At 45.2% G+C, this 12,156-nt stretch overlaps 1 protein-coding gene across 1 annotated transcript in view; it reads left to right on the forward strand.

Moving 5' to 3' along the window:
* Positions 1 to 12,156, forward strand: part of MAP3K5 (mitogen-activated protein kinase kinase kinase 5) — a 375,637-nt gene that overhangs the window by 28,085 nt on the left and 335,396 nt on the right. Inside the window, exon 2 of the mRNA XM_029596916.1 lies at positions 4,506 to 4,765. Within this exon, the coding sequence (XP_029452776.1) occupies positions 4,506 to 4,765 (260 nt within the window). The remainder of the gene's footprint in view (positions 1 to 4,505; positions 4,766 to 12,156) is intronic.

Below are 12,156 nucleotides of genomic sequence, written 5' to 3' on the forward strand. Positions count from 1 at the left end.
GCCAAAAATTGGTCATTGTAGGTTATGCCTTTTTACACTGGGCAAGTAAAAGAGCGTGGATGGGATCAGGTAGGGAAGGACTGAGCATACCTCAAGAAAAGGCAATTGTAAAATGGATGGGGTGGAGAGGACTAAGAGGAACAAGCTAATTCATTAGCATTTGCAGATGACCAGGGTGCAACCTAAGCCTGATACTATCATCAAAGAGTTGGGGGCAATGATTTGGTATCACAAAAAGCAATCAGCTTGATAATAACAGTAAAAGGGGGCTAAGAGCACAAAGGAATGGAGAAAGACAGAAAAAGAAGTGCTATGTTTTGGTATGGATGTGAACCCTGGGACGAGGTGAGCGATGACTCCGCCCACAGGAAACGGGGAACTGCAGTTAAAGGACAATTCCTGAGCAGAACCCGTGGAGCGGGGACTGAGGTTGAGATACAGTTCTTGAGCAAGGGGTGTGCCCAGGGCGATACCTCAGATGTAAATATCCGGCAGTGGCCCGCGGAGCAAGGTTCGGCAGGCAGCCTTCTCAGAAGTGAAGAAATTACCTCACGTGTGCAGATCCGGTAGTGGCCCGCAGCGCGGGGTACACCGAGGATGACTGAACAACAATGGAGATGCTGAGGTAGTCAGAGGTACGGAAGCTCAGAAGGTTCCTGAAGACGTTGAGGCAGCAATCTGCAGCGCAGGGTATGGTGAGGCGAATCCTGCTGAGGAGGACGCGGTAGCGGCCCGAGACACGGGGTACACCGCAGGGAATCCCAGCAAGGCTTGGTAGAGTTGAAGTACGAAGAAAGTACTCATGAGACGTGGCTCCAAGGGAAGTCCTGAGAAGTAGAACAAACAGGAGTTCAAAGGCAGGAAGGCCCTCCGAGAAGCAGATAGCCTAGGAACGCGGAAGAGCCCCCAAGGAGAGGGTACTCGGGGCGTTCACACAGCAAGCCAGGAACTGGAACGGGTAGTCCAAGTGAAGTGGATTCAGCAACGAGGAAACTCCTTGCTAACTGTTGCGTCCATCGCTGCTCAACGCCCTCACTCCGCCCTCTTTACCTCTGTGGCGACTCCCTACGGGTCTGATGGACGGTTAGCTGCCGCGGCATCTTCTTGCTGTCTCTCTCCGGCATCCCCGGACAGGCACGACGCTGTGGATCCACCATGTTGCCTGATGACGTAGGGCGCGTGCGCGCATGTGCGCTCCAATTGATGTGCCAGCAAGGGTGCGAACCTCAGGGGCGTCCCCCTGGGATGACGTCATTCGCTTCCAATATAAAAGGTCTCAGTATTCGCTATCGAATCGAGTTAGCAAGGGGGATTGCTTCAGCTTTACTCCCAAGCTACTCTGCCTCCTCGGACTTACCAGGGGTACCCGCTCCTCGGGGGCCTCGCTCTCTTTTCTTTATTTAGGATTACAGATAAGAACAGGTACTCGCTCCTTGAGGGCCCATGTTCCTGAACACTCTGAAGATTCTCTACTGCCTGGAAGTTATTGCAGATACAGACATTCGTGAGTTACCATCGCTCTCTCAGAGCTTTCCCTGGAACCAGGTACTCGCTCCTCGAGGGCATAACCCTTTCCAGCTACTGAGCTTCCTTAGGACCTTATGTGAGTTTTGTCATCTAGTTCTGGCTATGAACACAGCATACCCTGTCTACTCACTATCTGTAGTTTCTCCACAGCTCAGCCACCCTGGGATCGCTGTTCCAGTATCTGAGGGACTTCAGCCCTGCCGGGCATATCTGCTCACTTCTGCCACCTCTGGTGGTTCTACTAACCTGTCTAATAAAAGAACTATCTGTGTCTGTCTCCATATCCAAGCCTAGCCGGTGGTCCCTCTCAGGATATCCTCCTGGGGGCGCAGTCATCTGCCATCGGCCCATTCCTCTACAGCCGAGTGCCCTCTCCAAGCACTCCGCTGGTAACAGATGGCTACTCCTTCCCCATCAGGAGTCTTCAGCTACAGATTCATAACAGATTGCTTCTCCGCAGTCTATACCTTAACAGTTTGTTAACTACTCCCTCTACAGGAGCCAGTTCATAAAAGATTGCTAACTCCTCATGGAGAACCATAACAGATTGCTTCTCCGCAGTCTATACCTTAACAGTTTGTTAACTACTCCCTCTACAGGAGCTGAGCATATCAGATTGCTAACTCCTCCTTCCACAGGAGCCAGTTCATAAAAGATTGCTAACTCCTCATGGAGAACCATAACAGATTGCTAACTCCTCCCACCACGGGAGCCGAACCATTAAAGATTGCTAACTCCTCCCACCACGGGAGCCGAACCATTACACTAACGTCAGTGCATAGGGCCGGTCTACTTAAGTACAGGTAGTGAGACTACGTCATCCGGCGGGGACGCCCCTGATGTTCCCGCCATGACGTGTACATAGCTGGCCCATGCGTGCGCGCGCCTATGTGACTCCAGAAACAAGATGGCGGTCGGCAGTGCCCACGCCATCCCGGGAACACCAGGGAGGTCGGCAGTGACTGGCGGAGGCTGCCACTTGTCCTAGATTTGATGGTGCAGCAAAAAAAGAGGTGAGCATGAGAGGTCGCAGCCGTCTGCGACTGACAGGCGCAACAAGAAGTGAACAAAGAAAAGCAGTCATGTGAGGGAACTGAATGAGGCAGAAATAAGAGCATGGGAACATAGCATCCCAATGGGAAAATTTAGTTAGGAGGGATGGGATCCACTAAACGACATGGCTTTGGACATTTTCAATTTAGATTTTCAGGTGGCAATTGAAGTTTACAAACATCCTGGATAGAGGTAGGGGTGGGGTCCCTCCTCTGGTGGCAGCTCACCAGCCAAAAATGAAAATGAAAATAGGGGCACTCAGGTGCCATTAGAGGGCACCTGGGCTGCTGGTGGGTATTAGCGTTTAGTACATGGCGAACAGCCCCCAAGTAGGAAAATGCAATATAAGGCAGGAATAAATAACCCCAAGGCCGGAATCCGGCTGCCCTGGGGAATGGGGAGCAGCACAGTACGGCAGCCCCATCCCCGAACACCTTGCACGGGGCGGCTTGATGAGAGGATAAGAGGTGGATATAAATAATGAATAAATAATGGTTTATGGTTTTATTATTTTTCTATACCGTCACATCAGCGTGGCCTTCACAAAGGTTTACAGTCAGTTAAAAGAGAAATACATTAATATAATAATGGTGGAAAAGGGGTGGTGGTGAGTGCTGCATTAACACAGATATGGGGGTTTTGGTTAGGTTAATACTTTTATCGAAAGCTGTGGCCTGTATCTTCCGCTGGTTTTGGTTCCGTGTGGCAAGATCAGAGTTCATGGGTTTAGCTTCTGTGGCATGAATACATTTTCGGTTTTGAACAGATGTCCCAGCGGCTTATTAGGGAAGAGAAAGGGAGTGGGGGTAATGTTATGTCCTTGTCAGCACGGAGATGGTTAAGAGCAGTGGGAGGGGGAAGTGGACAGACAGTTGTAAGATTTTTTTTTTTGTCCTTTTCCCCCAGCTTGTGCGGGAGCACCTCCCTCCCAGTAAGTCTGCGCGGCGGCTACTCGATCACACGCAGACAGGGCCCGCCCCCCGGGGGCCGGACCAGGGCGTCTAACCAGAGAGTCTCGTACACTAAGGACCGAAAGCGGGGAGTGTTGTAATCGCGGAGAGGCTGGTGCTGCAGCAAATCGGAAAGCCCTCGGCTATTGCCGAAAGAAAGCAAAAGGGACTGCCTTCTTCTTCTTTTTTAATTTATGCTGTTAATTGGACGAGAAAGCAAACAGAATGCGAAAGAAGGAACTGAAAGCAGGTGAGCCTGACACTTCCTGCAATTCCGGCTGAGCACTAGAGAAGGTGTTGCACGGGATGTGTGTGTGCGCTCCTGAGAGAAACTGCCAGCACACCGAGGATTTAAACGCAGGAGCTACTAGGAAGTCGCGGCAGTGCCAAACCGAGGACTGAGGGGCTGTTGCGGCGGGCAGATGCCAGCAATACGTGGATGGGAGATCAGTGGCGAACAGTAATCCAAAAATTGAAAAAAACAAAAAACAAACAGACCTCCCCAAAGTCACCAGGGCTGATCAGCAGCGTGCAAACGGTGCACTAGAAACACTTGCAAACAAACCAAAGACACTTGGGACGCTGCTGTGTTTCGTGCACGAGTTTCGGCTTCGGAGCAAAGCGATCGGGAGGAAGGAAAAAGGAAGCCGAAAGCCGTGGAATGCGGACTGCGCGCTCGTCCTGCGGTTAAAGGGCGGGCGCTGCCTTTCCTGCCCCGCCAGCGCGGACACGGATCCCCCCCCCCCCCCTCTCGCACCTGCAGGACCGAGCCCGGCAGCAGCAGCAGCAACAGCAACAAGTCTCCCTCCTCACCGAGGCTGCGCCAAGATGAGCGACAGCAGCGAGGGCATCACCTTCTCCGTGCCCGGCTCCCCCGGCGAGGAGAGCGGGGGCGCGCGGCCGGGCCCCGCGCAGCTCCCCAAGGCGGGCAGCTTCTGGCACGAGGACGGCAGCGGGGGCGCCGTCGCCTGCCAGGCGGGGACCGGTGGGGGGGATCAAGCCCAAGGGGGTCGGCAGCGGCGCTGCCCCGGGCGGCGGCGGCAGCTGCAGCAGGCGGACGACGGTGGCCTATGTGATCAACGAGGGGAGCCCGGCGGGGCTGCAGGCGTGCGAGGCGGCGGCGCTGCAGTGCCTGCGCGAGGCGTGCGAGAGCGTGGCGGCCGCCCTGGAGCCGCTGCACTTCAGCAAGCTGGACTTCGGCGAGACGGGCGTGCTGGACCGCTTCTACAATGCAGGTGAGAGCTGGCGTCCCGGGGGGGGGGCATGACCCCCGCCCAGGACGTTGAGTTGTTCAGTGATCTCATGCTTGCTTAACCGCCCTTTGCAATCAGCACTTGCCCAGAGCGGTGTGCACTTGTCTTACCTAAAGAACAAAAGCATACAAAATAAGACACGGAATGGGGGGGGGGGGGGGGAGAGAAATGAACCCCCCCTTTTAATACACGATTAGCCCTCCGCGATGGCGAGCTGTGGAAGTTGCAGACGTTGGTTGATGGATGTAGACCCGTGCATTTTTTTTTTTTTAGGCACTGGTTTGAAGCATGTGGGGCACGATGTCAAAAAAAACGTTATTACAACAAAAAAGTGAGCCCAATTTTAGCAAACACGTTTGTTACATGACTGTAAACACTGAGTTAACTTCAGATGCACTGGGAGTTGAAAAATACACTAACCCAAAAAAAGCACATATAGTGTGCATAAATAACTTAATGCACAGAAATTAATATGCACATGTTTTGTGCCTAAGACATGTGCATAACTCATTTGTTTTGTATGAAAAAAAATCATGATTTTTGCAGACATCCCCCCCAACCTGCGGTCAGGCTGCGGTCATGCAGTTTGTGCCTGCCTGGGCAGCAGTTCTGCTGCCAGCTGTTCTCCCAGGTCTTAGGCAAAACCAGAGAAGCATGCAGTGACAGTGATATACAGTTGTACTATATATATATATATATATATATATATATATATATAAAGCACAGTGGTGACAACTGTGCTACTATAGGTGCCTTCTTCAAAGAGCTCACATAACAATAGGCAGTTGCATATCACAACAGTTCTGACTCTCTGACTTGGGGGCTTCTAGAGCAGAGAGTTCTTTGGCTGGGGGGTTCCCAGAGTCAGCAGGTCTCTGGCTCAAGGTCTCAGACTCCATACTCCAATGCTTCACTCTGGGTTTTTTTTGTTTTGTTTTTGTTTTAAGGCTTGGAAATGTAGATGGAGTAAAGTTAACTCGCATTTCTGGGGCTAATGTTAGTCTATATTTATTTATTTATTTAAAATTTTTATATACCGACATTCATCCAGGATATCATATCGGTTCACATTGTAACGCAGAACAAACGCACGGCATGGCGCTTTACATTGAACAGTAAAACAAGATATAGTGCTGTGTTGGTGCGATCCTGGACTTGGGGTTCTCAGATGGGGGTGGTCCACCCTAGACTTGGGGAAAACAAGCGTCCAGGACTACTGCACCCAGGAACTCGGGTCTGGGGCCCTGCTCGCACATGTCTGGGGACAGGGGCTACTGTTAGTCTAACTTTATTCCATAAAAGTCTCCAAAAGTTATCAGGATGGACGGAAGCTCTAAGCTGCTGTTACCCCTGAAGCAGAGAATTTGAAACAGGGAAGCATTTCAGGCATTTATGAGTCATGGATAAGTATCTTATGCTCCTTTTTATGGGTTTTTCTTTTTTTTTTTTTTACTGCAATAAGAGTCAAGCCAAGAAATTATATATAAAAAAATAAAACTTTTCAGGGCCTGATGATGCCCCATGAGCCCCAAGTCAGAGACAGAGAATTGTACATACAAATGTCTTTTGCTATTCTCAGACAAAGCTTTTGACAAAGTGGCCCTTGTTATACAGAGTCAAAGGGGATACAGGAGAAGTTACTTATGGTTTCACTCGGGCCATAGGTTATTTAAGAGTCATATGTCAGGAAAGAATCTGGCACTGATAGAAGAATGAGCAGAATAAGGCATAATGTGGTACAATATTACATTTTATCAGAAAGAAATCCAACATGCTAGGAAACGTTTTCTCTCCAAATGCCTTTGGGCCTGATTTTCAAAAGCATTTACACATGTAAAATGCACGTATAAATGCACTTTACCTGTAAAAAGTGGGGTTTTGAAACTTGCTATGCCATTGAATTGCCCATAGGTTTTACCTGCATAAGTGACTTTTGAAAATTCACCTGTCTTTCTGTCTGAAAATAGAGCCAGACAATTGTTTAAACTTTTTACAAACATTTTTCTAAGCTCAATGAGGCGAATGCAGAGGAATTTCTTTTCTCAGTTGAGGATTTTCTGAATGTTTTCAGTGGAAGATTAAAAAAAAAAATTCAGAGTGAACTTCCTTCTCAAGAGTCTCTGATTAATCTTGGAAAAAGAAAAGTCCTCGGGGATTCCCTCTTCTGTGTTGCTTGTTCTTTCCTTTTTTAGTTTAATGTCACCAGTGGGTATTGCTAAAACATTAGGTTTGGTGGATTTCTCTTCTTCTTCTTTCTAGATCTGATGCGTACTAAATTTGTGAAACAGCCAGAGTTCAATGTCATTTCTATGGTGAACACAAGCTTAAAGCCAAGAAATATTCCTGTAACACAGAAACAATTCATCTTGTTAAAAAAACAACAAAACACCCACCCAAAACATTCTTTAAATCTAAATTATATCAATTATTTTAGATCAGTATCTAACTTACTACCTTTTTTAGAACTTTTGAAAGAAAAGGCATGTGATCAGCTGTCACACTTTTTTTTTTTTTTTTTTACGAAACCTTGGCATTTCATCCTAGGCAGTCATGTTTCTTTCGTGGTCTTAACACAGAATCTGCTTTAGTAGCTTTGAATGAGTTCAGATAAAGGGGAAAAGGCATTCACATTTTTTATTTTTTTATTTGTACTGAATGATACGATCAATCAACCATAAGCTGTTGATACACTGAATATCCCCTTAGCCTGTGCATTGCACTAGACTGGATTACATCATTTTTGGGGAAAACATATCTTATCTGGTAAAGTGGGGATCTGACGTGTTATTGCCCACATGATCTAGTTTGTGTGCTCTCTGAAGGATCAGTTTTATCACCTGTCTTAATCTTTATTTAGCTCCTCTTGTCTTAATTCAAGACCTTGGATTTAAATGTTTTGTTTTTTTTATACGCCAGCAACATCCAAGGTGTTGCCTATATAGATTCTGGATTCTATTACTTATAGGTTGTCTCACAAATTAAAAGTGAATCCCAGTAAAGTGGAAGGATTTCTAGAAGGAATGCATCTTTGATCCTTATTCTGAAGATGGGAGGAGGGTAAATATTGCCCAAGGAGTTGGTTATTGCCTTGTTTCCTGCCTTAGGCACATCTTCTTCTATTGTATGTGTGTTATCAAAAGAATTTTATTTAACATTTCTGTATTCTTGTGGCCTTCATTGTTGCTAACATTTCTCCTCTTTTATTTTTCTTCTTCTTTCTCTCTTTGGAAGAAAGTCTTCTCATTCTTTTACTCTCTGGGCTTGTCATCTCCTCTGAGCCTTTGCACGTCTCCCTTTGTTTATCTTGACCATTTTAGCTATGAGGTGGACTGGCAAAGCTTAGCTAAACTTGTTTCTGTGACAGGAGAACGCAGGACTGGAAAAAATCATAGGCATCCAAAATTTGGCACATGGCACCCCAAGGCAGCTCTCTGCTGCCAGGCTGCATGGGAGAGAAAAGGGAAGAGATGGATCAAGGCAGGGAGCTATATATTAAAATTATGAGGGATTATCTCCCTGTGGAAGGAAAATTAAAGATCACTCTTAACACTTACCTTGAACTATCTATACACTCGCTAAATAAGTCAGTTTGGGTTTTGATGTATTTCACAAACGCTGGGCATGGAGCAGATGGTGCTAGGTGCTTTTGCACCCATCTCACAGGCGGCAGTGGTGGGGGAATTGGAGGGTGGCGGACCCATGAGGTTTGCAAGGCGCGGCCCGCTGAAAGCAAAGCATGATGCAGGGAAGCTCCACAGAAATTGCTGTGGATGTACAGGAGCAGCAAAGGGAGGAGAGGGTAGGTACAGTTGTAAGAACATGAGAAATTGCCATACTGCCAGCAAGCCCAGCATCCTGTTTCCAACAGTGGCTAATCCAGGCTACAAGTACCTGGCAAGTACCCAAATACCAAGTACGTCCCATGCTACTGATACCAGTAATAGCAGTGATTAATCCCTAAGTCAACTTGATTAATAGCAGTTAATGAATTTATCCAAACCTTTTTTTAAATCCAGCTTCACTAACTGCACTAACCACATCCTCTGGCAACAAATTATAGAGCTTAATTGTGCGCTGAGTGAAAAAGAACTTTCTCCAATTAGTTTTAAATGTGTCACATGCTAACTTCACGGAGTGCCCCCTAGTCCTTCTATTATCCGAAAGAGTAAAAAACCGATTCACATCTGCCCGTTCTAGACCTCTTATGATTTTAATCACCTCTATCATGGAGCGATACTGAGGCATTATGACATTTTCTGTTTTATTCACCATTACCTTCCTAATAATTCCTAACGTTTGCTTTTTTGACTGCCCCAGCACACTGAGCTATTTCAGTTTATTATCCACTATGATACCTAGATCTTTTTCCTGTGTGGTAACTCCTAATATGGAACCTAACATCATGTAATTACAGCATGCGTTATTTTTCCCTATATGCAATACCTTGCACTTGTCCACACTAAATTTCATCTGCCATTTGGATGCCTAGTCTTCCAGTCTCGAAAAGTCCTCCTGTAATTTATCACAATCCACTTGTGATTTAACTACTCTGAATAATTTTGTATCATCTGCAAATCTGATTACTTCATTCATTGTATTCCTTTCCAGATCATTTATAAATATATTGAAAAGCACAGGTCCAAGTACAGATAGAAACATAGAAACATAGAAATGACGGCAGAAGAAGACCAAATGGCCCATCCAGTCTGCCCAGCAAGCTTCCCTCATTTCTTCTCCCATACTTATCTGTTTCTCTTAGCTCTTGGTTCTAATTCCCTTCCACCCCCGCCATTAATGTAGAGAGCGGTGATGGAGCTGCATCCAAGTGAAATATCTAGCTTGATTAGTTAGAGGTAGTAGGGGTAGTAACCGCCGCAATAAGCAAGCTACACCCATGCTTATTTGTTTTTACCCAGATTATGTTATACAGCCCTTATTGGTTGTTTATCTTCTCCCCTGCCGTTGAAGCAGGGAAGATCTGAGGCATTCTTCTATTTATCCTTTTTCACTGAGAAAATTGACCATTTAATCCTACTCCTGGTTTCTAATCCACTGAAGGACATTGCCTCCTATCCCATGACATTTTAGTTTCCATAGAAGCCTCTTATGAGGGACTTTGTCAAATGCCTTCTGAAAATCCAAATACACTACATCTACTGATTCACTTTATCCACATGTTTATTAACCCCCTTCAAAAAAATGAAGCAGATTTGTGAAGCAAGACTGCCCTAGCGTAAATTCATGCTGACTATTCCATTAAACCATGCATTTCTATATGCTCTGTGATTTTGATCTTTAGAATAGTTTCCACTATTTTTCCCAGCACTGAAGTCAGCCTCGCTGGTCTGTAGTTTCCAGGATCGCCCCTGGAGCCCTTTTTAAATATTGGGGTTACACTGGGCACTCTCCAGTCTTCAGGCACAATGGATGATTTTAATGATAGGTTGCAAATTTTAACTAATAGATCTGAAATTTCATTTTTTAGTTCCTTCAGTACCCTAGGATGCATACCATCCGGTCCAGGTGATTTGCTACTCTTCAGTTTGTCAATCTGGCATACTACTTCTTCCAGGTTCACAGTGATTTGGTTCAGTTCATCTGACTCATCACCCTTGAAAATCATCTCCGGAACTGGTATCTCCCAAACATCTTCATTAGTAAACACAGAAACAAAGAATTAATTTAGTTTTTCTGCAATGGCTTTATCTTCCCTAAGAGCCCCTTTAACCCCTCTGTCATCTAACGGTCCAACCGACTCACTCAGAGGTTTCTTGCTTCGGATATATTTTAAAAAACTTTTTATTATGAGTTTTTGCCTCTATGGACAACTTCATTTCAAATTCTCTCTTAGCCTACCTTATCAATGTTTTACACTTAAATTGACTGCTGCTGCTTTTTCCTATTTTCTTCAAATGGATCCTTTACATTTTTGAAGTGATTTGTGACAGGCCTGTTCCTCTAGGAAAGAATAAAATTATTTAAGTCATCCTTGGGCTGGCATTTTCCAGCTACCTCTGGTTCTGGGTTCGTGGCAGAATGAAGCGATGGAAGCTGCTCTGCTCTGTTCAGAGAGGAGCAATATTAGCGGATGTGCAACATATTTAAATTGAAGCAAATATCTGAGCATGTTCTGAGAAAGGAACATGCTCTGTATCTCTGCTTGAATGGCTTGCTTTTTGCTTGTATTTTTCTCTTTGGTGCAATCCTAGACATCTGCCAATTTAAAACCACCAGGGCCGGAGCTAGTTTTTGCTGTCCTCTGCGAGAAATTACGGTGCTGTCCCCCACCTCCGTCCTGGGCCTATCAGATAAAGCTCAGCTCTGTTTTGCAATCTGTATTTTTAAAAACTGATAAGCCGCCCCGCACAGATCCCATGGATAAGGAAGTGTATTAGGTACGCTAGGCAAACCTTTCAGCCTTGCACACATGTCACCCCTACCCTCCCACACCCTTTACAGACACACAAATTATGCATTTATAACAAATTTTGCATGAAAAAGAACATTCAGGGGAACAGTCTTCTGAGGCAAAAATATTACTTACAACATGCATATTATATTTACATGCACTATTGTGATGCCAACTAGAAAACTCTCTGCAAAAAAGACACTTGGAGCTCCTATGGAATTAGACTTTTTATAATGCGTATTAGATGTGTGCTTGGCCCTCAAAGTCAAGAACAAACAGAATTTCCATTACAATACAGTAAACCTCCCATACCAAAACAGCCCTAACAACCTTATATATGAAAAGGCAACACTGTGCATATTACACCAGGCCCTAGAACACCAATAAAAGTTCTTATTAGGAAACCAGGCTCCTATAGATCCCAACACAGAAATTACATGCCAGCAAAATACCTCACCTCGGTCACATATGCAGAACACAGAGACCCTGACCAAATACAGAATAAAGAGATCAGAAAGTATAAACAGAAACCTGCTGAGAAGAACTGAACTGGAACCTGCAACAATCCAGCCTCTATATACAGAGCAACAATGGAAAAACAGAAACATTCCCATTCTTCATAAAACATTAAATAAAATCAAGAAATATAAAACATTAATCATAATAGTAAAGGCATATTCATAAAAAGAATATTTCAAACCAGTTAATTAATAGAATATCAAATTTCCCAAACACCCCAAAAATATTTCAAAAATCTGTCTAAAAAATCCAATTAAAAAATGTTTCCCCCCTCCCAAAAATATTTCAAAATGACAGACTCATCAAATTACACCCAATAATTTAAAACTAATAAGAATTTAAAATCTGCTCGCCATACTTGGGATCTGATTTGCAGTCGCCCTGGGATTGGGGGAGGAAGGACCACACATATTTTATCTTCTCTCTCTCACACACACGCACAGTA

The sequence above is a fragment of the Rhinatrema bivittatum genome, chromosome 3 (assembly GCF_901001135.1).
Source record: "Rhinatrema bivittatum chromosome 3, aRhiBiv1.1, whole genome shotgun sequence".
NCBI classification, from domain to species: domain Eukaryota; kingdom Metazoa; phylum Chordata; class Amphibia; order Gymnophiona; family Rhinatrematidae; genus Rhinatrema; species Rhinatrema bivittatum.